Genomic DNA, 27,716 nt, shown 5'->3' on the forward strand with positions numbered 1-27,716 from the left:
GGCAGTGATCGCCGTCTTTGAGCACGACGGACGCTTGGGTAACCGGCCTTTGCGGTTACCTCAAGTCCGCTCATGGACTCGTCGTCCAGGCGAACAGCAATTAACAAAACAAGCACCCATTCATAAGTCCTCCAACAATACGAATTCCAAGAGCAATGATTATGACGAGCGCGAAGAGGCCGGCACAGACGACGAGCTATCGCTGCTACTTGAACTGGAAGACGACGAGAAAGCATCAGGGGCGAAGGCAGCAAAGGGCTCGATTCGCCAACGCCCTCCTCTAATCTACTGCTGCATGTTTGTCGGTTCTTTGCCGAACTTCGAGACAGACCGGCACAATGATGAAAAGGAAAAGGACAAACGCACTACCATAGTCATTGTTCAGGCTGCTGCCATAGCCATCACAAGCGCCAACGGGTGTGTTGGCGATGCCGCTAACGTTTCCGCCGCCTCTGTGACTGCTGCTACCAGCATTGTCGCCGTCAACCCCGCCCCCGCGGTTTGGAGAGTTGACAAACAATTTGTTACCAAAAGATCAATGCATCTCTCGCCTAGCTACCCCCAGCCCTCCATTGTAACGTCGATCATGGGTCGAGGTTCCGGCGCCTATTTTCAGCAGTAGCTTATTGGAGCAGGCAGGAAGCACTGGCGGTAGCAGCGGCGTCGATCGTTTTTAGAAGTTGAATGGTAAAAGAAAGCTGAGCGAGCCGCCAATGTCGATCAGAATCAAGAGAAGCGAAGCTGTCAGCTTGCACGCAGAAACCCACTGGGGATTACTGTAGTGCGTAGGCCATAGCCGCTGGTTCTGCTGCAGGATCATTCAAAGGTAAATTTGGCGTAACGAGCTTTTGTTTGTTTCTACCGTATCGGCCAATAAGTCTATCCGTCACTGCTACGAACTTCGATTTCGGAGATGGTGACACTACAGTGGCCCCTTTTGGATGCTGCTGTGGAGCTGGTTGGTAAGCGCAGCAACGTTGCAGACTGGCCAGTTGAAAGGCTAGCTGGAGGATGGGGGAACCAGTGCTGTTCATAGCGGTCTCGACGGGAGGTCGCTGCGAGTTAGGTTCCCAAGTTTACATTCAGGATGACCGTTAGCGCTACCACCTGGACGCTTCGAGGACGTGCTATTTCTCAATTGCAGTTGCAGGAAAAGCATCAAGTTGTGACTGACTTCATCCAGTTCGTGTCGTTCTGCTATGTGTTAGTGTATTATTTTTTGGTTCGTCTGCTAAACCTATCCATAGCAGTATGCAGCAGGACGTTTCATATTGTTGGGCAACGATGAATCATGCTACTGAGACAGAAGGGGCATTGAGATCGTACCTGTAGTTTTAGTAGCAGTAGAATTATTACTACTAGAATGCAAGTGGTATAAGTAGCAAGCAGTCGCAATTAAATCGAAGCTGATAGAAAGAATCGGCCGGAAGTAGTGTCGCCTATTGCATTCATAGTACATTGAAACGAATACGTATTTCAGCGGTTCAGACATATCGCGGTGCCTGCAATTGTTGGTTAGCGAAGCTACACGAAATGAAACCGTTAGAGCCAGGGTTAGTCACTTCTTATAGCAACACGTTTGAGCTCGCCCGTGCAATCACCGTACTATATAACAGCTTATAAGAGCTAGCTGTTCTTATATAATGATCGGGGGTCCTTAATATCGTCGCACATTAACTTGAAGCAACAGAGGTCACTGCGCCCATTCTGTTTCCGGAGATAATCCTATTAATAATAATGATTGTGATGATTATAATTCGTTCGACAAAGGCGTCTCGGTGGCCAAGTCCGACTCCTCGTTCGTACCGTCATCAGCGTAGTTCGGTGTAATAGAAACAGATAGGCAGTTAGGTCGTTGAGTTATCTAGATGATAATCACTACTAATGTATGCATGCGGGAGACGAAAAAGACCGACAAAGTAAGACAGATGCGGGACAGCGAAATGACTGACTATTACTGGGCCGCATTCATCTCTTTAGTTTTTTTTTTCTATTTCATCATCAGCGAACATTCATACATAGAAAATACAGCGGCGATAATGACCGCATTTTCATTTCGATCGTTACCCTCGGAAACCCATTGAATGTTTCCACCCCTAACGCCCGAATCACTAAATCCAACAGCTAAGAAGGTTTTCTCATACACTTGCTTACTCATTCAGTCGTCTGTTCTTCATTTCCTTTCATAATAGAGCCATCGTCGACCTGGCTTTTAACTCACTAATTCTTCTTGTTTACCTGTCGCCTTTTCCTGCGAGGCATGTACCCCGCCTAATCTGCCTTCAACTTTCTCACATTCTGTCCACGTCCTAGCAGAGTGTGCTCGGAGAAGGTTCTATATCGCAGTGAGGTAGCAGCAGGTGGAAGCGGAAGCGTTCCATGAAAAGAAGACCCCATACGGATGCCAAGAGAACGAATAACGACACACAAGGAAAAAGAAAAGAGAAAAAAATATAGAGATACCGGGAAGCTTTCGTTACTCGCTAGTTATAAATTGAAGCCTCCGTCAGCAACAGGCTCGACTGTCCTGTTACCCTTTTTCTTCGCTTTGCCTGTCGCCCAGCCAGCACCACTTGTCGTCAGGTTCCTTCAGCATTGCGATCCCATTTCGGTCTACTTTGCCGGTCTTCGCTTTTTGGCCGATTTTCTTTATTCCATGCCGCTGTAAGGCCTGTCTCCAGGATTTCTTAGTTCTCGTTCTGTCTCCACGCCTTACTCATCTTGCCTTTTCTCCCTTTCCTACTATACTCTTTTCCCGTCATTGCGTTACGTTCACTGCTGCCGTGTGCTCACCTAGCATCGGTCATCATCTACCCGCCGCCGTTGCTGTTGATGCTGAGGCGGGCAAATTTAAGACAAAAGTTGTTCCCCATCTACCTTTTCCCTCTGAGAACTCTACACTTACTGAATACCTCCTATTCCTTCTTCTTCTTCCAGTCCGTAAAGTCTGTCGAGCTATGTATGACTGTGTGCCTGTATTTTTTTGTATATGTATGTGTGCCTACGTGACTCCCTGGTGATTTGTAGTCAACGTCAAAACGTATCTTCTATTTTTGTGGCGTCACTTTTTTTTTGCCAATGTCTGTTGCTCTTCTCCGTTGACTCTATGATAGTAGCACTATGAAGCTATGAAAGCTGCATTCGGTCCTGTCCGTCTGTCATGGCAAAGCTACGATGGGCCAAGAAGGCTGTGTAGATCTTGCGGAAGTAGACATACTTCTTTCAGCGGAGCCTCGCCGGACAGAGATGTACATAGCAGCTTCTATTTCTCTATGCTACTGCTATATTGTGTCGCAATTGCCTGTCGAGTGATCCCCCAACCGTTCCTACTAAAATCCCTCCTTGACCCAAAGAAAGACTCGATAAGAGTAAGAAAAGGAACTGACACTTCAAGAGGTACCCACATGTTAGTGTAATTATGTGTTCGGTGCGGTGCGGCAGTTCTGGCCTTAGACAAGGTAGTGCTGTTGTTTACTTCTTATTTTCGACTCTTTTCAACAAAACCACAGCTATTACGATGATACTTTCACATCAGCCTTTGCTTACATGACCTCCCCCCCTCCTCTCTCGCACCGTAAAGGTTGTGTCCAACAAACCTATTTATCCCTAGGCGCCGCTTCAAGTACTAGTAGGTGAGCGGTTAGTTGGCATTAGGAGCCTGAGAGCCTGCATAACGGTTCACGTGACTAGCGGCGGTGATCACTCCACTTCAAATTAGCTTGCTTGGTTTTTTTGAGGTGATGTTTATAGATCCAACCTTGCGCTGGAGTGGCTAACGGCCAGTGCTGTAAGCGGGCAGTGTTAATATACTTTCCTCTTCTGTGAGACGATTCTGATACATTAGCTTATTGAGCACGTCAAGTACGTTGAAAAGCGGCAATATGGCGTATCAAGAGTGGCCTAAGTTGAATAAATCTAGATACTGACTATGACTGGACGACGCTAAAACAGCAGAGTTTCTATATAAAAATGATGTTTGCATCTACGCTTAGATACTTGTAATGCAAAGTCCGTTGACTGCGCTACTTTAAACTTTATGAAGTTAATCTTACGATTTAACTACGCTCCTAGTCCTGACTACGCTACTGTATGAACACTTTTGGTTTGTGCCGATATCTAGCTAGGTAGCAAACGAAAAATTATTCAAGAATTCAATTTAGTTTCATTCGTTTGTTATGGACATAGTAGCTAATCAAGGCAACGCCTGGCTTGTAAAATGTCGCACAATTAAGCTCTGATTATCGCAGATCATGCTGCTTCAGAGAGCTAATAGTGAACTCTTCTTAAAGATAGATCCAATAGCTCTCATTTTACTTTTTGGTAGAAAAAGACCGCGAAACAAGTGATGATTTTTTTTCAAGTATCTTAACATCTTCTGAAGATTCGATTTAATCGAACGGATGACGTATTTGTTAGGTATCGCGAATTCCGATACTATTCATACTATCAGAAATTATTATAAGCTACACTTCGAAAAATGTGAAAGCTATGTGAAGACTTAAGGACTGTGAGGGACTATTTGTCCCGACATTTACAAATCAACTTAGCTTCTTGAGTATATACATTATGTGTGTTTTCTTTATTGACTGTTGGGTTGAAAGTATTATGACTATTTTTTTATAACAATGCGAAGTTCTCTTTATATGTCGTTAAGTTATCTAATTCAGGTATATTTTTATAAGATTAATCTATGCGTATTTTAGGTGAGTGCGTTTATAACGTAAGTATAGCACATAACATTTAAAAACGGAAAGAGCCGTTCGTTGGAGCAGGATCTATTTGCTCTGATTAAGTACCGCATTCGCTCAGAGTTACCCAGGCAGCAATAAGACAACACGTAAATAGTGTCTCTATAAGGTTACCTTTTATAGATGCGTCTTCAAAGATTTACAAAGGGACATGTAAGACCTATTGATTGACTTCTAATGATTCTCAGAACGCATATTGGTCTGTTTACGTTGTACGACCTTAAATAGATACTCACTGCCAACACTTGGCTTAAGATTTGCTATAGACGGATTTGATACAATCATATTTTCAATGTTTGTTAGTGATTAACGAAAGCAGTAAACAGCAAGGTCGCTCTATCGTAACACCGATTAGGCAGCAATTTTTGGGTCCAATGAGTCCCAGTCTAGGACTTCATAGAGCCGTCGGGCGCTGAAAGGTGTGAGAACTTTGGACGTGTGGGGCTTTGCGAACGCAAAGTTTACCATGACCCAAAAGTTCCTCTTTTACCTCGTTTTGCCTGCTCATCTCAACTCTATGGGTCTTACGAGCGTTTCAAACCTAGCCTCGGTTCAGTGTTACTTGTATCGAGCTCCTTATTCCCCTTGACATGGCCTTCCGAACTGTTCGGCCTCCAGGTAGAATTTTTTTCGGCCTTCAAGACCTATGTAAGCTTGCTTAGATAACCTCCATGGAAAACGGATAGCAGAGAGCCTCAAAGCTGAGAAGAACGAACGCTACAGCTATCCACCAAGCTCACATCGAGTGTTTTGACGATATAGGCTCGCTTGGTCGGCGGGTGCCCGTGGCAAAATGGTAGTGATTTGTGCGGTCAGGACGTTCCCGTTGAAAATAGAATGGTGGCGCGTTCTATGCCGCGTTAGAGCTACAGCAGTGGCAGGTCGACTGGGTCGAGAATTGATTGCGGTACTCCCTCTCGTCCCCTCACGGCCCGTTCCGCTAACCCTTTGCACTTCGCGTAGCTCTGGCAGCTGTACGACCAACAAACCGACTCGACCAATGAAGGGAGGTGGCAGCAGCAGCAAAGTCATAGAGATCGAAGCAAAGACCAGAGGCGCCGTTTCGTCTAGCTACTCTATCCCGTTTGCGTTTGACGGCGAGCGCAGAATGTAGCATACTACTCGTGTGTAGCCCCAGGAGGATAGCACGATGCATCAGCATTCACATCCACTACTATAACGCGGAAGAAAGGAACGGCCGTGGCATTGGTCCGTCTCTTAGAAAAGTTGTTTGCCATTTCTCAGCTAAACTAGCGAACTAGTAACATTGCGACCAGGGTGTTCCATGTCAGCTGCTGCTGGCTCTCCACGGGACGGAGACAGCAGGCAAACCCCACTGCCGGTGTTCACTCCTCACGGCTTTGCAGTAAGCCGCCGGCAGGGTTGCAAACCAACATTTGTGAGAGAAATCTCGAAAAATTCAGCAGCGCGTGTGAGTGTGAACGAGGGTGGGAAGGCGAATATCCTATGAAGTAGCCTCATACACAGTGTTTGGAGCAAACGCGTGCCATACAGAACCGCTAGCGGCGTAGACTTCTATCTTCTCGCTACTGGGTGTTTGCGTGGCTACCCTTAGGGAAACTAGCCAGATAGACATTAAGGTAGGACGTGGAGGTAAGTCCAGACAAGACGAAAAGCCGACGACACGTAGAACCCACAAACGGCTTTGCCACCTGACGATATCAAGCTGGGCGAAACGGACAATCGCTCATATGACTTGATCGGCAAAAAGAAAAGTAGGAGCTAAAAAACCGGCGGTTACATTAGATAACTGTAAATTTCGTCCTCTATTGAGCTAACGTTCATGACCACCTTTTCTACTAGATTTTTACTGAAACATTTTATATAAATTTTGTTAACGTTTGGATTATTCGATCATTTATGTTCATAAACAGATGGGCTCAACCATTTTCGATTTATCCATCAAGTGCAAGTAGAACAGGAGCTAAGTTAGTCAGAAATAATCATGAGATCAACCGGGCTAACAGCGTACTCTTTGTTATCGGATTTGCAATTTATACTTAAACGATAGACCTGCATGTAAGCTATTTTTGACACTGAAACGGTGGGCGTTCGTTCTGCTTCGGCCAGCCTGCCGCTGTCACCGGGGGCCGCACATCACCTCAAGCTTGATAGATAGGGTCTATCTTTATCGGGACTCGAATGAAATAATTCGAGGTATCGGCACCCTAAACTTACACTTGAGCAGAATCAGAGTTGACTCATATATCGTAAATTCTCGTGAAAAATTTTCCATAGCAGATGCTTAACTTTAATCTATACGATATCTGCAGTAATTGTCTAAGTTACCTCGACAATAAAATGCGTTTTCGGAACGTTGTTCACGTCGAACAGATGTAAAAATACGTAAACAGACTTGAACATTTTTGGTAGGAAAATATTGGTTGAAACGTGTGGGATTTCGGTACGACCTCCTGGATATTTCGTTTGCAGTAAGTAGTTAAACTAGCCAAGTAAGAAGTACGCTTGTTCAAGGACTACCTGTTTTAAGTGTGAATCGCTCAGTGTGTCTTAAAACGAAACGAAAAACCTAGCAGTCTATATCATCTTAAGTTCTTGTGACAGAATGCATTCGAGGTCACAAACTTTATTATCAGGTTCGCTTTTACCTGTATTTCAAAGATCTTAATGTTCTCTGATATGGTGGTAAGAATGGTTTTTGCTATTAAAGAAATGTCTATTTTAAATATGAATGAAGAAAAGAACACAAATATTAGAGCTTGATAATTACTATGTTTCTAGATCAAAAAGTTGATGGAATTATTCACGATTATTTTAATTTTACCGAAAGTTTGTTGAACCATAAGGAAATAAACTAAGGTGTCTTAAGGCTGCATTGTTTGACAAAGTGTTGATTGGCTGCAAATTGTTTGAAGACAAAAGTCCGCTGCAGTGATTTGTGTGACGAACCTGAAACCATACGGTACACGGGATTTCAAGCATACGTAAAACAGAGTGCACTGATCGTTTATTTGCAAGAGACATTCAACGAACTAAGTTGCCGCAGAGTCTAATTAACTTATATGTATACGTTACATCCTGTAAGTGACTGCTTTAGAAGCACGGTTATTACACCGCCTTTGTGCGACTAGGTTAAAAAAATATTCGCAATATTTTGCGTTAACGTTGTACCTGAATGCAGTATGCAACTTCAAGTACGCTGACTGGAGAAATCATAGCCTAACTTAGGACGTGCACTTTTAGGACAATAAAACGAAGCTATCATTGACTGAAAGATTCAACTTCTGAACATTAAGGGTGATCATTTTCTTGTAAAAAAACGTTTTATTTCTTAAAACAATAGATAACACTGTCCGACAGATGTGGACCATTTGCCCGGGCAGGAATGGCACAGATTTCCTTGTCTTCATACCAGAGATATGATTGTGCCGTATAATTTTGCACAGCGGATCACTTATAGTAACGGGACACCCATGGCAAAGGGCGACCAGTCTCGCCTATTTACTGCCTCGCTTCTTGCAGCTTTCTCCAGCGGCTGTGCAATGATTCCCTAATTTCCATGTTCCCCGACAGCTTGTCGTGATACTATCATACACGCGATATGCAACGCCGAGACGCTAGCTACTTCGCTCGGGAACCGGGTTCAGCTCTACTTGCGCTTGTTACAAGGGTACGTTAAAGCGAACGTCAAAGCTGAAATACGTTATTAGGGCTGCTGTCGCTAGTGGTATTTTGCTAGCACTTCTGCTGCTGTCCATCCCCATCACCTATTCGCCCATAGCCACTCCTATGTATATGAGGGTGACTAGGTCTGACCCCGGTCGACTTGCGGACCATTTTGACCGTTTCCGGCAGCGCCACGACGTCGGTCACTTACGGCTCCTCCCAACACAGATATGTGTTCCACCGGCTGCTGCAGCAACAGTCACTCCCGGTTACCTGCAGCCAATACACAGCCAAAGTTCGGATGTAGTACGTATGGTTGCTCTTGCGTAGCTGCTAGAAATACTGCCCTAAAAGCCGCTGCGGGGAAAAAGGTTTGCTGTCCGCATTGGCGTGCTGTACTGCTCCGTTTGTCGCCGCCAACGCACTTGTTCCATCACGAGTACCTTCGTTAGCCCTACTGCCCCCAGCGGCGCCGATGCTACCTCCGTTGCTTTCCAACGTTGTTGCTCATTCCATGGCGTATCCAACTGGATCTCAGGGCGCTATAATTGCATACCTTACAAGGCTGTCCATGCAGACGAGCGGGTATTACAACATTACCCACTACCAGCCATCTTCTGCTCGTAACCCATTGCCACTTGAGACAGTTTGTGTGCTATGGCGTAGAGTAAGAAAAACAAATTAAATTGATCTAGCTTGCGCTGAATCGCGACAGTAATGCCGGTGTTAATAGTGATGACGTCCGCGGTAGTGAAAGATGCCAATAAAAAGGGGCGAACGAAAGGAGAGGTAATTAGTAACCAAGTGCTGGATGCTATCGGTTATATGCTGTGGTTGGATCGGCCTCGGCCTTTTCCAGTAAGGTTAAATGCTAGGCTCGATAGGACAGGCTGATGTAGATTGTAAGCCGTAAGACAGGCTAGAACTGTAGAAAAGATAGCTTGCCATGTCGCCACAGCCTCCTCGATTGCTGCGAACAGGCCGTGACGTAGGACAGACTATACATACCATTCAGTTCTGGCAGCCGCAAGCAACGCACGTGGCATTGTACGTACTATCATACATACTATTTAAGTGCGTGGACAGCGGAACTATACTCAATAATCTTGATATACTGAAGCAGTAGCTGGTCTTCATGATCACGGCCGGCGCGGCAAAATAACTACTTCGTTCTGTTAATGTAACAGTGGTAATAATGTTTACTGTAGTAGATTTTAACATAAATGTAAACTCCTTCTAACTTCCTGCTTTCCGTGTTAGTCGTGTTGTCCTTTGTTGGGCTAATTTCACGGTCAGAATTGTGAGACACTTACTTTTACCACTAGCTTTACGAGTCGATGGGAACCGATAGCTTTAGATATTTGTGGAGGCAGGTAGAATACACTATGATGGAAACCCAGAGCTTTATCTGGTCAAGATGGTGAACAAATAGGCAGTGTAGTGTAGAAATGTGGTTCTCATCATGGTCAACTATTGAGCATTCATACTCGAATAAACAAGCATGCGCTGATACATTTATCGTAGAGCAGTTTATCATCAGATCAAAAGTAACTACCGTGGCATGAGCGTTAAGGCGGGTTCAAGTGACGGTGCTCGTAAGGAGTGATAAAAACAAGTACGGTTGTGCGTGCAGTTGTCGGAGCACAGCTGTTACTATACGTATGCAATATATACGTAGAATCTACGTATAGTGGTCTATATTGCAACAATTAGACCCTTCGGCGTGGCCCCATAGAAAAACCTCAACAGCAATAGTAAATCCGGGACGATAAGAGAATTATAATCAGTTGGCTTTGGAACGTCTAAGCCCCTAGCGCGATCGTTCACGTAAATAGGGTGCCTTTGGCAGAGATGCCCGTTTACCATGATTTCTGTATTCTTTACGGGCTGGTTTTGTATAGAAATCGAAGCAGAATAGAGCAACACATTTCATAGAGAGAAGTAAAACATAAAGTCGTTTTACATACTTCTTTTCAAAATGGCGCTAACTTTAAGCATTGAAATAAAAAAACAACGAAGGAGAACCTGATTGTACAGTATACTGCTCGAATTGAAGTGGTTCGGTTGTCCGCAATAGCTTACGACAACTGCGATGAAACGTAGACGAGTTATCAATTAAGAGTAGACGATAACACAGGAATTGTCCCTTTATTTTTTTCTCTGTGATTTTCGTGTTTTCTGTCCCCGAGACGGCCAACCAGTAAGAGATAATGCAATGCAGAGGAGAAGTTGCAATGGCAAGAAAACGAAGTCACAGATCATAATTTCGGATGTCAGCTGACCTTTAGCTACTGTCCTCTATAACTGCAGAGATCTACGAGGCGCGAAGCCGATCATAACGATAATAACCATAATAGGTCATCCAAATTAAAGCGAACATTGGAAAATATCGTGATGGGTGAGTATCCAACAATTTGTTTTTCTTTTTGCTCTGGCTAAGCGGCTTCCTGCGAAAACGGTTATCGGCCATTGGCTACACGAAATCCGGGTGTCCCTTTGGAAGGAAAAATGAGCCCGGTATTAAGGGCACTATTCAAAAGCAACAATGAATTAGAGAAAACAGAAGTAAATAATGAACAAATACAGTTGAACAAAAGAAACCGAGCAAAAATAGCTAGCAACAAAGTAAATAAAAATATATTAGAGTAGCGGATTGGAAACTATTTTGAAGAGTTACTCATTCGTTATATGGAAGATGAAGATAGAATTATATTAGCAATAAAAAAATTCGTGGTTTAGATATGATAGTTCGAAGCATAGTTCTATAAAGGAAATATAAAGCAATGATTACTAGCCAAATAACTGGTGAACTTAACAGGGAAGGGGTTGAATCTGACGGAAGGAAGAGCAGCATGCGCGGGAACGAGCTAGGTAAAAGCGATTTAGAAAAGCTAGTCAATCAACTTTACGCCTATATTGTAGAATAGTTTCATAGTCATATTACCTTGTAAAGTAAAAGAATTTTGTGTATCTAGGATATGATTTAGATACAAAGCAAGATACCGAGCGAGAGGGCAACGAAACAAGGACTTTTGCTAGCAGCTGTGTTTTTTGTGTTCGTGGTATCCATCTATCACTACTAGTGTGGAGCGAAAAAAATTACGAAAACAATCTTTCACCTGATGGGACCTAGATTGAGCCGTATTAGTGAACTTATACTGTATGGAATGTATATCTAAGCCCGCTCAAGACAGCTGGACCCGTCTCTTCGATATGGTTGCTTTTGATGATCGCTGCGACCCCCATAACTGAAATTAGAAAACGGCCCATTCCGCCCGTAGGAATACGTGTGCCAGTGTAACACTGTATAACGTTCGTTCAGTTTCAGCTGCAGATGTACAAGTGACTTTTTTTCTGCGTACACCATGATCTCAATACTATTAACAAAACTGACGCGCTGTACTGTTTTTATTATCGAGTAGAAGGGCCGAATTTGTCAATAAAACGAATAATGTTATGTTATTAATTAGATGAAGTCAACTATTGAAAGACGAAAGTCACGATGAACCACTTGCCGCTACCCTTCAGCTAACGTATTACTTTCATTTGGACTTCGTTATTGTTGATTTATATGTTGTTGTCGACCCCATTGCTACCCAATTTGTTTTCTCCACATCTTATCGATCACAATTGCCTCGTCGGCCGGACTGGGGATGGAGGTAAAAGGAGGAACCAGCCGACAACACGACGACGGCAGCTCGACGGTGCAGAAAAGTCGCGGCAGCGCAATTCAGAAGCGATACTGATTTGGGCTAACGCATGTCCAATGGCGGCACGCAATGGCCTTTCCGCCACGGGAATGGTTGTGGTGCTGTCGTTGTCGGCGCCGCTCCGATGCTGGCGACGACTCCGTCTACTGTTGTGGTACGGCCGACCGTAGTGGGGTCAAAATCAGCGATTCCAAAAGAAAGCTAAAAACATTGTGCCGGATCGGCCCTCCTGATTCTGATGCCGGGCGCCGCACAAGTCGGCCGTCCACACCAGTTTAACCGCTGCTGCTGGCGGCTGCAGGACGGCGGCGAGGGCAGGAACGTAGTGGAAGCTTCTGAACCCGTCGCATTGCAAACAGCAATACTGCTCTCGTTTCGTGTTTTTACCGCTTTGCTTAGCTCCATTCATATATCACCCTCTTCTACGTGTTTGCTGGCTCAGTTGGCGACGTCGCAGGAATCAGAGCTGGTAGACGGTAGTGGTGGGTGACGCCGAGGCAGCTGGGTAAAGGCAACTAACGAGCGCGGCCAGTTGGAGCAATAGGAACTGCCGAAGACGAGAGCGAAGTCTCCCCTAAAGTCTGTCCCAGCAGCCAAAACACGGTTCGTTCGAGTTAGCTTTCGACGAAGCTCGATGCACACGACGAGGCGGTGGTATAACAGCGTGACGCCACCTCGACATTGCCAGCAGATCGGCACGGGGCGATGGACGACACGGGCAAGCTACTGACAGCAGCGCGCCTAACGTTGTTCGCACACACGAGTCGCTACCGTCAGGCAACACCCGAATCAAAATACGAGCGAAAACAGAGACAGAGAGAGAGAAAGAGAGAAGGGGTGGAAAAGAACGATCTTTGCGCGTGTTTAGCATTATCATCCATTGGCTAAATGCTGTTACACAGACGCTATAACCTCCCCTTTCCCGCCCGCCAGCTGCCAGACACACTGGCAGCGGCAGCAGGGCACACACGTTACTGAACACCCTGCGTCCTTCCCCAGATGACGGTTCTGTTCTACTATTCAGTTTATCTCGGTTTCTCCAACCCTCGGTGTCTCCTTCTCTTCTTATATTTGGCTGACATTTTTCTTCTGGGTGTGGCTTACGTACAGCTCAGCCTCGGGGAGAAGCTGCGGCCACTATAGAGAAAAACCATTTACAAACCATACAGCTATTAGTAGTGGAAGCCTTCAAGGAAGGGGCGACGCCGGTTATTCTTGCAAGGACCGCCATCCGTTGTGAGACGACGTTAAGTAAAGTGTAAAACGTCATGCATTTCTGCTACGCACACTCACGAGTTCCTTTTTTTTTTTACTGCACGATTCCTGGAAGTAGTACGGCAATTATGATGGCGACCGCTGTCATCGTGGATACGGTGCCCGTACCGTGGATAACGCGTAAAGACGCTACTACGGCGAGAACAAATCACTACCATCAGCGTTACTACTATGCAACAAACCGGTGCAACCGTTCCGCATTGGACGCTAACTACGTGTCGCGCACACATTAACGCTCTTGGACGGATGCATCACAGCGTTTTATCCTCTTGCCGTTACTGTAGACGCCCACCGGCTGGACTTTTGAGTATCGACAGTACAAACGAATGGAAGATTTCAAAGCGTTTCGTATTATTCGATGAACGCTCGGAACGACGACGGCTACCAATGGTCCGGCCTCTAGCTGGCTATGCTTAGTGACCAAAACTATATAGGAATGCCAACAATATGGCAACATCTATCATATCCGTCAGCGCATGAGGCTTAAGGCTTTGAATCACGCTAGAATAGGCAAAACAGACTATAGGGAGACGAGAGAGAGCGAAGCAACTGCCAAAAGTATAGGGAGAGGCCGTTCCTGTCGATGCTCATCAAGTAAAGCTTTGGAGACGGGGACGTCTATTTCGAAGTCCATGGCACTGAAAGGAGCTACTGCGCCCTCGCGGTCAACGGGAGAAGGGCACCACACATAGGTGAGGAAAAGGAGTTGTAGGATAGTTGAAAGGACCTTGCCGAGGATGAGGGTTTGACGTCCGACAAAGCAGGGTGCGTTCCATTTGCCCTATTCTATGGCGAGTCGACAACCCTCCGCCCAACGGTCGTTTGTATGCGTTCTTGCCAACGACTTGACTTGGTTCCACTGTTCGCGCTCATGGTGTGTCACCCGCGCGCTGTTTTGTGCAGTTCCCACTCTTAAGGGGGGGGGGGGGGTCAAGGTTTCAACCTTAGAATCGTTAAGCCCCACTTCGGTCCCTGCCTCTAGCCGTGCCAACAATTCATATGATAACAACAGAACAGATACCCCTTTTACTGTGCATAACCACTATTGTGTTTTGCGGTTAGAAATATACGAGAGCCACCAAATCCGGCAGGCATTGCTTCTTGGTAGGGATATAAGCCCTAGGCATTATCACATAGAGCATTAGGAACGGCCGCTGCCTGCTGAAAACAACCATGATTACAGCTATGACTACAACAGTTTATGATTAGAGGGATGGCCCGAGTCGAGTCGCTGCTCGGTACTAATGCAGGTTCTTAGCAGCCACCGGTGTTTGCGTATATCAAGGCAAAGCGTACGCATCCCATCAGCACTACATTGTGCGCGAACTGGCCAGCTAACAGCACAGAAAAAAACAAACACGCTAAATTGCTCAAAATGAGTGAAGTTTTTAATTAGCAAACAAGAACAGTCTTGTAGGTGGACTGCAGTCGGAAAAGTTCAGGGAGGAAACGAGCATTCTAACGTTCCAATGCCAGAGAGAACCCCAGATATAAAGTGGAAGGACCAGAAAGGTAAAGGAGTGGGATAAGAGAATAGCTTGGGGGTTGGCAACACACAAAGGGAAGCTAAAGCCAGTCGGAGTTCAATTCGGCCAGCAGACACTCAGCGGAACCGGAAAACCGAAAATGACGATTCGACCATCACCAAGCTTGCTCCTTCAGCTGTCCTCTATTGCTAGCGACAAACTTACACAGCTTCCATAAAACCTGGCAGTAGTAGTTCGGTTGACATACATTCATTACTTAATCGTAATGAGTAACAACAGGCTTCGTCGGTATTCAATTCTACGAGACAAAACATATTTGCTTCCAGACGGAACTTCTAATGTAAATGATGTCAAAATTATGGTGATAATGATAAATACGCCTACACCCGTGTGTTTGTCTGTACCCTTAACCCCCATTGCCTACCTGTCTATCACGCTTTTGTCGTCTCTCCATTGTACATTATTGTATCGGAGCAGCAGGAGTGTTTCGGCATGATCTTCGCTCCAACACTGTCTCAAGATGTTTATATATTTAAATAATCTTTTCTTATTTGTGCGTATTCATGCGTACATAAACAACTTTCTTTATCTGTCTCATTCGTATATAAGTATTTATTATTTTTATCATCTACACAAGCAGTCGCAGATCAGCTTGGTGAGGCTCATTTAGACAGATGGTTCCGCTGCATGCACAGTCGACTGCACACGCATGCATACGCAGGTAAATAACTCCAAACCGTAAAACTGACGTTTCTTAGTCCCTCAATAATAAGTTGTGAAGGCTGCATAATAACAAAGCAGGACGTTGTGAAGAAAAGTCGTTGTAAATTCGTGTTACTTGGATCTGACAGGAAAACATAAGTTCGAAATTTTTTCCACCTTTAATAGTGAGCTTCTATACGTTGATCCTTATCTGCGAATGAAAAACTTGAGATGTTGATCGGAGAATGGCAACGTTCTCCCATCTAGTGAGAAATCTTCATCACTCTCATAAAAAATCAATACATTTATATCGATTAAGTGCTACATACACTTGTTGAAGCCAAACCATTGTAATAAAATATGATCCTGTTGCTTAGAAATTTCTGGCAGAGAAACGCACGCTCCAACGAACAGGGTGTAAGTGAAGTCATAATACTATCTCGTTTGGATAATATCGAATCTGAGGTTAAGAAAATAAGAAGTGCTCAATCCAACAAATCGTTGTGCAGTCGAAGGCATAGATGTGACAGAAAGCTACTTCAATTCAGCAACATGCTATAGGCGTCCATAGGATGCTTTGAAGGAGGTGACGGAGCAAAGTGGGAAATGAAATGGGTTTAGGGGTAGCGACTGGTGTAGAGGGTGGGGACCTCGACTGGCGTCCACTTTCAGGGAAGAAGACGGTTAAACAGATATCTGCGGAGGCAAGCGGGTAAGCGCATAATGGTACATTCTTAGGATTCGAGCTACTATACCGTCACTAATGTATCATTCACGATGTTTTTCGTAGTAAGCTTAGTCCGTTGCCTACTCATTGCCAGTCGTCGAATATCGCAGCGCTCCGAATTGTGTTCGCGCCATATGTATGACGAACATGGTGACGGCAGATGGATAATAGCTGGCAGGTGGCGTCCCTTCACCATTGCTGCAAACCGAGGCGAACGCATGGAAAATCAAACGTGCATTCCGTTTAGCAGAAACATATCGACGAAATGTCCTTGCATAGATATACGATTAACGGTCTCCATACATTTCCACACAGACCACACAACCCTAAGTGATGACGCGATCAATATAATCATCTGATCGAGCCGCTACCAAACAAATGGGAGTACCGAAATACCTCTGATCTATGAATTAAGTCTGGATAAGCATATATATAAATGCACAGACGGATGTGAATTTGTTGACCGTCTGTAGCTCATCCACAAATCTATAGGAGTTACTATCCTATATTATTATATATCCTACTATAGTACTGCAATTACGGTATATGGATGTATGCCTATTTTAAACACCTAAAATCTATATTTAACTATTTCCTATCCATAGAGAATACAGTAGAGCATATAAATAAAAATAGTGTGTTTGTTTTCGTAAACCGCCTATACTACGCGGCAGCAGTGGTTCAATGTGTACCATAAGCGCGAATTTAGAAGATACTTTTTTGTTCAGTTGATGACGAAGAAGAAGTGCTAGCTTGCCTCCATCACTTAAACGTAATCTTTGAATGCTCTCCCAGCAACAGCGGATACAGTAGCATTCCCGAGGGCACTGTCGCTGTGTGCAATGTCGATGGAGGCCGGTTTCTCGAAAGGGATTGCACGCCGGCTGCTTTTGCCCCAGGCTCATCGCCAATCGCCAAAGGAAGCAAGGTAACAGCGAGCGAGCATCGCAAAAGGCTCGGGCAAATCCTGCTATAAATTCGATAGGCTTTTACAGCTACTTAGATCGTCACGGACACTTATTCCTCGCATGGGTGGCAGATGCTGTTGAGGGACTTGGGCTTGGCTTGCCTTGCTTGCTTGGTCTTGACGTCGGCGTCGCCTTCTTGCGGCCGGTCAGATATTCTCGAACACATCGCCCGTGCCTACTGGAAGGCGACGGCTGGAAGGCAGACCGTCCGCTGCCTTCGCTTTTAGCGACTTCTGGAAGCACCAGCCGTAGGATCAGAGAGACCTACATTGCAACGCGCTGTTCCGGCGATGTGTAACACAATCTACGAACTTTAAAAGCGTCTATAAAACGGAATCCGGGGCTTGCTCCTTCCCCTCTCGTCCCCCACCGTAGATGGTAGAAGGAAACCCCATCCCGAGCCATCGTAGTAGCAGCGAAACCGAAGCTCCATAGAACCCGAAATTGCTGGCGATTAGTCCGGCGGGGAAACACCAATTATTCCCAAATGTCGCTATGACGTTGACTGTTGTTTCAAAGGTACAAAACGTGAGCAGATAACTATTGTTCAGAGAGATGATTTAAAATATTAACGCGATAGTGAACGTTTAGGTTTCAGCAGCATGTATATCTGCGAGAGCACACCCGGATAACTTGTCATTACGCAAACGGCGTGACTGAGCAATCCTAGCGATGAATTTTTGAAGATTCGAGGAGCCGCCATTATTTGTTCTGTGCATATAGTCGGACGAGAAAGCTTAGTTAGATCATTCGATGAATTAAATGTGAAGCAGCGTGATAGAAGATGGTAGTACAAGTCACACGACAGAGCTTGTCTATTTGCCGCTTCGTTGTTTTGTGTGGCTCGGCAAGCACTCTGGTCATACAGTCCTCTTATCTACTGAGGCTTAGCCTAGCTTCTGCATACTATTACTCCTGAAGGCTCATTTATCCCAAAGGAGTCGTGAGCCAGAGATGAACCCGAGCTCAGGAGCACACAGCAATGAAGTCGAATCATTAGGCTTTCTCGGAGAAGGAGAGATGTAACTGGTTACGGTAAAAGCAGCTCCAGCTTAGTTTTTTTTTTAGACGAAAGTAACTTCTTAAGAGATAAAATGGGTTGATCGCATCGGCTGAACGTACTGAATGACCCAAGCTGAGGCTGAAACCTGATTTAATAACGCCGCTCTGTTGGCTAAAGTGGGTTTCGCTATACACTGAGTCGCGTAAAATTTTGCTGCCCTCTCAACATACCAAAAGCCGCTCTCGTGAGGCAGTACAGCTTCGCTAGGTAGGTGCCATCTCGATCAAAGAACTTCCTGACGACCTTCTATACGAGTCTATATATATATATATATATATATATATATATATATCTGTTTTTGTGCTTAAATTGGCGAAGCTAGCTACTGCCGTCAACCGTTTCTTGATTTTCTTATGCGGAACACCCTCTTCGATCCCGCTCTTTCACTGACCAAACCATGAATCTTTTAGAGCGAGAAGTCGGCCTTTAGCCAGGTCCCTTTCTGAAATCGACGACAACGAAGAGGCCAAAGGTTCCACGGACCACGACGGTGACGGTGCTAAAAGAGAAGGATGAACGAAGGAAGAATCCAAGTTCATTTTTCTTGCAAATAAGTTTCCGTTTTTTATGCGCGTTTTTTTTGAATCAGTTGCCGTTCGCTCGGTAACCAGCTAGCGCTTATCTTCATCTTAGATTTCCTACGTTTGAGGTTTTCTCAGCACAGCTACCACGACCGTGGCGTGGTAATCCTCCTTGTACGGCTTTGTCCTTGGCGACCCATCCGTTGGCATTGAGATGAGCCCTTGCCTAAGCCCCGTCCAGCTGAGATACCGTTTGGAAGACGCACTAAGAGCTTCCGGTTTGGTGTTCCTCAGGGGCGTACCGTCTACCGCAGATTCCGGCCCCCTGTTCTCTTCGCCTTGCCTGCAGAATTTCTTCTCTGTTGGTCTGCCTGCGTACCTAAATAAGACTGCCTGCCAAAGTCGCCTGCCACAGTCGTTGGTGCCTTTCTGAGCCACCATCCGTAACTCCGTAACCCCCAACCGCTCCTGTTCAATGCTCTACTTCTTTGGGCTTTTTCCAGTGAAGGGCATCCCCGAAATTTCATAACACTCCCTGCACGAGTGAACGTCACAAACATTCTGCCAGCCTTGAGAAGCCTGTTTGCGAGTTACTCAGACTATCTATGTAAAACGTAGGTCTAAACATAGAGAAAAAGGGAACAGGCAAAGGTGAATTCCCTCGCGTATTTTGTTTAGCAAAAGTAGAGGTTGTAGTGGTGACATAGATACTAGTAGTAGCCTGGAGATGGTCCGGGCAGAATTGGTTGTGCCATGCCCTTTCTCGTCTCTTGCCACCCTACCGTATAATACGAGACAAACAAGCAATGAAAAGGCATGGCTGCAAATTGGGAAACAGCGCAGAAAGGTTACAGGAAAAAGAGGTTCAAAAAAGGCTTCCAAGTTAGTCAGCTAATTTGAGCGCGTACCTCTGTGCCTGTTATGCGGATTCCCGTTAGAGTCGCAAACCTCTTGAAGGTCTTCTCTTCCTTAAGTGAGTTCCCCTTCAGATGTTTAAATGAATACATTCTGTGCGCTTCACAGGTAGGATGGTTCACCGCTTGCCAAAAAAAAGGAAGGAACGAGAAGCATCAGCCTGTCCTAGGCTAGCTAGTTCGCTAAGTCTCCTGCAGTGTCTGCCGTCGTTTGCGAAAGAACAGGCACGCCTGCCTGCTTGTCTACCGTGCCCAGTATGCGTTTGTTGGAGAGAACGATCGTTCCTTTCAGCGTTGTATCTACACTTGTTTGTTCTGTAGGCAGACGACTTCGACCCGTTTAGTCTCGCTCCCCGCCACCAATACCCCGCCAGGACCAACATGAAGGAGCTATTTAATGCACTGTGTCGTGAAGCCAATGAGTCCTTATGCAACAATGTGGCTCCGTACGTTTTTTCCTTATGGAGCACTCAAGCACAATGACTCTACGTGACATTCGGAACGCAGAAAACCCAAGAATATTGTTTCTTGCTTCCTTTGAAGAGGAAGAGGACTTTTCTCGGGACAATACTCTTCTCGCATACTGTAGTCACACCACATTCGGAATATAGAGATCGGTGGTCTTACCGAGCTCATCCCAACTACGAGTAGCAGTTACATAAACCCGTACATGTGCCTGCGACAAGGGATTGTTTCTCGGTGGTTTCTATTTACGTTGCCAGCAAAATTGTACCGTTGCACGCCCACTACCATCACATATGTATTGGATTAGACTATAGGTTGAAAACAACTTCAATAGTAAAAGCACCAGCAGTCAAGATCCTTTTCAGTAGAGAAATTGTGGCCAGCTTGTGCTATTTTAACCTGCCCACCGTTTATCCGGGTTATCCGACGTTATCCGGGTTATTACTTCTTAATGTAGAACTTCCTTAAAGAAACGACCTTTTTTTTTTATAACGAATGTCAATCTGTTTTGATTTACTTGCTACATGCGACAACGAAAAGTAACAGGCCAAATATGTTTCATGCGGCAGAACATAATTGGCCCAGCAGAGCGTCTGAGTAAACAACTTAGGCGATCTCCTTGTGTGGCAAAGGGAGTCAAAGTCAAAAGTTAGCGAGGAGTGGGTTACCGCTAGCTTATCTAGGCTGCCACCGCGGTACTTTGGCAAGCGGTTTTCCTGTGGCAACTAATTGTGAGGATGAAAGACAGGAACAGAAAATGGCAGAAGGAGGTGGGACGCATGAGGGAAAGACGAAGAGAATGAGGATGAGAGGGCTGCGCAGTAACGGCGGGGAGGGAGATCAGAGGCAACAACAAATTTAACGGAAATCGAAGCGTCACTAGGTTCTCCAAAGTTCCCGTAACCAGGCTTAGTCGATGAACAAGCGTTCCTGAAACACAATGGTCGCTGAGACTAACTTCTCATGGTTTTACGATATTGTTGTTTACATTTGATTTTGAAGCACGTATCATTGCCCAGTGTTATCGGTAAGCCGGTAAGCGAGAAACCGCTTTTTTTTGATAACGGCTTCCAGCGAAGGAGAAGCAACGAAACCCAGGGAGAATTTCTTTCCAACGGTGTTCCATAAATAACGTAGTCTATCTGAGAAAATAGTATCCTGGGATGAGCCGTACGAGAAACACGCTGTACGGTACTGTTTACATTTTCCAGGAACTGTCTCATTCTTATGACAGTATTTTATTTGGAATGAGATAGGTGAAGCTCAAAAACGCTAATATAGAATTCAGAACGCGCCTACTGGCTACGAACGGTAACGCTGTATAAGGCCTCTAACAAAAGCAGCTGTAAAGTAACAGAATCGCATTGCTTTAAGCGTTCCCGGCCTGTTTTTGCTGTTGTTTCAGGCGGGTCGGGTTAGTTGAGTGTGCATCGGTTTCAGCAGACGCCGCAGGCATTCATCGAAGCTCGATGCTGCTGATGCTCTGCGTCTGTCTATCTGCTATCGATCACAGTTTAAACGAAAACCGCTCGTCCGTTTCTCGCTCTCATTTGCGGCAATCGTCAGCAGTGCCGTAGTGGTACAGCATTCCGTTAGATCCCGTTCGTCTCCTTCGCTTGGTGTCAGAACCTTATGACTGGCGTCCTTATCTGCACCCCTTACTCATCAACATGACCAAGTAATACGATCATAACCCACTATCGGCTGGATCGCCACCGTTTAAGCCAAGAACCGCACGGCATCCTTTGTCATGATGATCTCAGTAGCACGGACTGAGTCAGGCTAATGGCACCGGCACGTTCCAGCAGAATAGCAAAGACTCGCGAGCGAACCCGCGATGCGGGCCTGTGATATGGAGTGTGTGTTTATCCAGAGATCCGTTTCATCTATCAACATACGTTAATACATGTACATACATACGCCTATATGTATATATATGTTTTTTTTAATATATATATCATATTTATATGGACACGCATACGCTTCCAGCTACAGAGAACGGCATTAGCGTTAACAGTTATAACGAAACAGTCTTTGAACTATATATTCGTAGCGCTGTGATGGTAACAAATCTGCCTGCTGGTTTTAGAGACATATGAATCGCGAATTTAAATTTTGGCAAACACTGCGTGTTTCGTACTGGAGGGCAGACGCCCGATGTAGTGCTACTGCGATTGGGGACATAGAGCTCAAAACACCGGCCTATAGTTTCTAAGGCATACGTATTATCTATTAAGAAGCTTTAGGCAAACAACCCTATTCGAAAGTGGGCTGAAAATGTCTTACTAATGTCGTAGTGGTTTAGAGACCATGTTTCGTAGCAATTTTGCCAATTATTTGAACGTTAGGTGTAACTAAATTCAATTGTGTGGAAACTTGTAACGTTGGGATGGTTACTCGAATACTTATTGCTACTATTTTCTTATTGCTTATTATTTTGCCGAGAGCCTGTCAGTTTAGTTTACCCTTAGTTACATTTCCGCAATGTTATTATGCGCTTATTATATTCACTAACATTTGTCTGTTTGTGTTTCAGGTGAGTATCAGTGTATTATTATGTCAGATAAGCCCCGAAGACTAAAAGGCCAATTTGCCTACACCAAACTGCGTGTGACCTGCGGATCTTGCACCAGTCCTTTTACGTCAACTATGTGTGATGCCCCAGCTACCCCAACGTGTTGTGATGTCTTCGAGTGATGAATTATAAAGAGTACTGTTGTGGTTCGTTATCACCTAGATGTACATGGAAAAATGCTTGACTTAACAATCCGAAGTGCGTCGAATGGTTTGGTAGCTCCTTAAGCCATGGTTATGCGTTCAGCGCGACCCTCGGGCTATCTATCTACTGGTTACTGAAGAAATCCTTCGGAATTGATGGCGCATCGGGGTCACATTGTGTGGCAGTATTCGTCTTCCGTTACCAGTTGGGTGCGTCTCCTCTGCGGCCTGTTCGACCAGGCCAGTCGGCTCCAGGCCTCGGTGCACTTATTCTAATTAGTGGTCTGCACGAACCGACTTCGCCTTGAGCATCACATGTCTTTTCGGATGAGTGCGAGTGAACGCAACGTGCAAGGCCAGCGCCAGCCGGAAAGATATCTAAGAGATCCTGATCAGCTATTTGTAGGCAAACGAGCCTCTCGTTGAGGGCCAAAAGGGGGACGTATTTTTTTGGCTGCCGGAATGCTGTTGTGGGTGCTACGGAAACAACATTTTGTACGGTCCCTCCTCCAACAGTTGAGTTGAGCCATTGCTCGATTATTTACACCGAGCAAAATTGTACAGACCGCAGAACGCGCGAAAGGACCTGCGACAGTGGCCTAGTAGCAGTAGTACCAGCAGGCCATAGCAAAAGGAAATAATGACTCTTGCAAGCTATTCCATGTCTAGACAGCCTGTTTGATCTGATTTCCTCACGATCCCCGTTTTTTCCGTCCGCTCCGTAAACAGTAGTATCAATACACTCTTACTGTTTTTCTGCCTTGAGGACGAAGGATTAATATGGATACGTCTGGCGTTCCATTTTTTTTCTTTCGCCTTTATTTTCTGGTTTAGCTTAGGGAGCGTGGCCCAAAGCATGGCTACGGGCAATGCGACACTTGAATACGGTTAGCATACTGAGGGAGATGAGGACGACCACGCGTACTTTCACAACTACCTACTATGTTATCCGAGTCTAGCGGACGGAGGGTGCTCCTGCATTTGCGTTCGGCTACACTGACGCGATATCGCAGTGTAGCAGTGGTAATGACTACGAAATCTAATTGAATAAGATCGCTCTGCAGTCGAATACTGTCGTTTTGCTCTTAGTGTGTGTTGTTTGTCCTCGATCCGTACTACAGGAGCAATACCGAGGGTCAATTACCACACAGCCGTCGGCGCATTCGCCAATTCAGCCACAGAAGAGAATTATGCCCTACGATTTGTGGTGCTGTTATCTCGTAGCAAATCCGCTCTATGTAATTCTCCACAGGCCAATGATTATTACCATTTGTTCTGCCGTCACATCAGGCAAGCCTTTCTTTATAAATCCGCCCTTCCCCCGTCCCGTTAGAAGAACAAATCTGACGCTTCTTAACCTCATGGCAAGCGTTTACGCCCTTCAGCTCAACCTGAATCATGTCAAGGATATGCGATGCTCATGTAGGCGGAAATTAGTGGCAGACAGAGCGTTCCGCTGGATACAGCCACTATGAGACGTAATTATCCTTGAAAACCGGCTATACCTTATGGCAGACCACATAATATACGTGGATTAGTCACGTAACTAAATCCAAATTACGCGTGTGGTGTTCAATACATCCTCACACAGGCAATGAGATACAAATACGTTTTTTTTGAAGGACAGGATTTTCCTTGACGTTCAACTGCTCTATGCTGTTAACATAGCAGGTTCCGTTTGAGTTGCTTTATCTTAATGCTGCACACATCATTCATATGGATAGCCACTAGCCGCAATAGTGTGATAGGCAATCTCATTATTAGTCAGCTTACCTCTAGCTCTCCGCAATTCGCCAGCGAGTATAGAACTACTAAAGACGCCCCGATATAGCAATATTTTTTATTGGCTTTTGCTTCGTGAGTTATCAGGTATTCTCTATCTATCTGTCTATCGTAGACACTTATATTTACGTCGGTAAAACGTTAACTTGTTTCGAAATGGCAATATTCTGCTGAAACTGAACGCGCAAAGCATGATGGCGGGCATGGGTGCGGCCCTGCTTGCACTAGCCTTCTGCCAATGGCGTCTGTGGCATCGCTGCTTTAGAGCCAAGTTGTTCCAGTCATAACTGCGGACACGGAAACGTCAGACCGAGTTAGACCAAGAGTTGGCTCGGGTAGGTAGGGGGCTGCCAGGCTCACCCGAACAGCGACACGCCCGGTGCCTGCAGTGTTCAGAGGCGAAAGGGGATGCGCGAATGATCACTGCTCTGCCTGGCTTGGCATGCCAACAGACGATGGGAGGAAACAGCAAAGGCCTATGTGCTTAGTCGTCCGAAAGTTGCAAATTATTCCCAAGGGACAGAGTCGTGCCGAGAAAGAGAAGGAATAGATGGAACTCCATTACCTGACTTTCGAGGCTGCCTTTCACGGGATTCGCAGTTGAATCTCTGGGTATACCGCTTCTGCTGCAACCGCGCCAATGACTGACTATAGAGCACACACAGACACATAAACACGCAGAAGCGCACTGAGGCTGTCTATGGCGCGTCACAACCAAGGCTACCGCCGACACGCAGCCACTAAAGTCTTCGCTATACTCACTTGTGTGGGGGGTTTACATGGGGAGAAGGGCACACTGCCCCCTTTTGCCTCCTATCCTCGCTGACGCAAAACGACGCCCCTTTTGGAAGGAGTTTGCTCTGCAGAAAAGGTTTACAAATTCGCTAGCTTTAGACATTATTCAAAAGCTACAACTGTATGTTTTTTATTAAATAGATATTTCTATGACGTAACTTCGAGTTGACCGATCGGCAAATACGAATGTAGACGTAAACAGAAATACGTATATTTCGATATATAGATTAATTTTAGTTTATTGGGTGTCCTTCTGGGATGCATTTATATATGCACATGTTTCAAGATGCTCCATAACATCGTAATTTCATCAACAATTGCCAGTTCTGTTTCAGCGTAGGAATGATTATATCTCTACTTCGATATTTAGCATACACGGACGTACGTCCATATACAACTGTCGACCGGCAGGATAACATGAATATCTACTTACACGGCCGAAGTCCTAATGCTTCATGAAAAACATATGTGTGTATTGTATATATGTATATATTCATCGTCGCACGGACAACTCTATTACATTCGGGTACGATGGGTGGCTCCTCTATTCCTATTACAAATTCCAGGTGCCCTTTCGCGCTACCACCGTAGTTCGTCCGAATGTACACAGGATAAATGGGTGTGTGCGTAAGGCTATGTGTAAACTTTTTCGTATCAAAAATGGTTCCACCTCTATAAACTAGCCGTCCTCCCGTTACAATAGCAACCCTTCCATGAACTCTTTCATCATTTCCGAACGGGTGGCTGTCTACCATGCAATATCGTACTGCAAGGCCCTCAAAAGTAGTCTTCATGGCTGGCACACTCCTTCCCCACCTTCCGCCGGTCAGCCTGAGCTACAAGTCCAAACTGCCAACAACGTAAATCGCCTTTTCGTACATAGCGATGGGGCGGCGCGTTGTCTCCTTCATGCAATATATAGCCCTCCGACATTTCCTGAATTTGCGACCATACCGAACCTTTTCCACTTGATCTCGTGCTGTCTGGTATGGAATCAGGCAGCCAGGTTATGCTTGTACCCTATGAACGGCTCGGTCAAGGTAACTAGAAGCATTTTTGCGGCTTGTCGGCATCTGAACGGTTTGTCTGTGGTATAGCTAGAGCTAGAATGCTGCCAGGCAGATGTGCGAGTAGCAGGCTCAGCAAGACTATTCAGAGGCGACTAGCGGCGGCAAGTGGCAGAAATTGACGCACAGGTCCAACTTTTTACGATTGCTTTCCGGCCACTGCCACGTCGGAATAGAGCACATGGACCTCGCTACCACGAAGCACGGTCTCGGCCGTAATTCCTGCGGTGGCCGCAGCAGACACCGGGACCATTTCTTTAAGTTCTTCTGCTGTAGTCCTGCCATTTCTATTTCCGCTGGCGAGTTAGCGCTCTACAGCCTAACTCAACGGCAGCAGTCGACTCTTCGTTTCTACCAGCGTCAGTACGCGCCACAGACCGAAGGAAGTAGTAGTCGTAACATCAGCGTCAGAATCGCGGCCACTGCAACCACAAAATACCACAGCACGTCACAGAAGACCGCGTCGACAGTTCGAAGTCTCTGCCGCTGCAATCATCCAAGGTGAGCCAGCAACAGCTTTCCTCGTTCTATTATGAAGAAGAGGAGAATAGCACAAAACCGAATAGCATCTTGGTTCCAACAACTATGACGGCCGTACCATGATACAGATACTGATGTCTCTATTTTTTGCCGTGAAATTTGCATCAGATCCACTTGCGAATAAATAAACAAATGCTGGTTCGAAAGCTACATGCTTTAAAACTTAATACTAGCACGTAGAGGGATTATACGCAACACTGCTCACCGTTGCGGTACGACCAGGTGTTCTGCTGTAAACATGGACGAATTGCCCAACCTTAATAACAAACGCTTTTTTCGCTCGTTTAAGGAAAGGAGAACTTGTTGATATATCCCACTAACTGTGCCATTGGCGTCCCCAGATTTGAAACAGTTCTCGTCTGCGTGTTCGCTGAGGAAACTTGTTGTTGTACTTCATTTTAATTGCGTAAAAAAAATTGTTTGACTAATGGTTCTGCGCAGACTTTGAGATAAATTGAGAGACCGAAATAAAACCGCAATTCACTAAATCACAACTACGTAACAAGCGACAAAATCATTTGTCCCACACAAAAATGTATCAGCATAAACAGTATGCAAACGCTTCATGCGGATTGTAAAAGTGTAT

General features: G+C 45.5%; 2 protein-coding genes across 4 annotated transcripts in view; both read left to right on the plus strand.

Moving 5' to 3' along the window:
• The window catches only part of LOC111246347 (glutamate receptor ionotropic, kainate 2-like), a 294,379-nt gene that overhangs the window by 41,241 nt on the left and 225,422 nt on the right, over window positions 1-27,716 (plus strand). The window lies entirely within an intron of this gene.
• Window positions 10,289-27,716, plus strand: part of LOC111246349 (uncharacterized) — a 26,797-nt gene continuing 9,369 nt past the window's right edge. Inside the window, exons 1-3 of one of the 3 annotated variants that reach the window (XM_086983900.1) lie at window positions 10,298-10,794; window positions 21,634-22,136; window positions 22,765-23,156. In XM_086983900.1, the coding sequence (XP_086840026.1) occupies window positions 23,103-23,156 (54 nt within the window). In that variant the 5' untranslated portion in view covers window positions 10,298-10,794; window positions 21,634-22,136; window positions 22,765-23,102. Of the gene's footprint in view, window positions 10,795-21,633; window positions 22,137-22,764; window positions 23,157-26,089; window positions 27,092-27,716 lie in introns of all 3 variants that reach the window. The other 2 variants (XM_086983899.1, XR_002671649.2) reach the window with 2 other exon arrangements.

The sequence above is a fragment of the Varroa destructor genome, unplaced genomic scaffold (assembly GCF_002443255.2).
Source record: "Varroa destructor unplaced genomic scaffold, Vdes_3.0 BEIS01000003.1, whole genome shotgun sequence".
Taxonomy (NCBI): Eukaryota; Metazoa; Arthropoda; class Arachnida; order Mesostigmata; family Varroidae; genus Varroa; species Varroa destructor.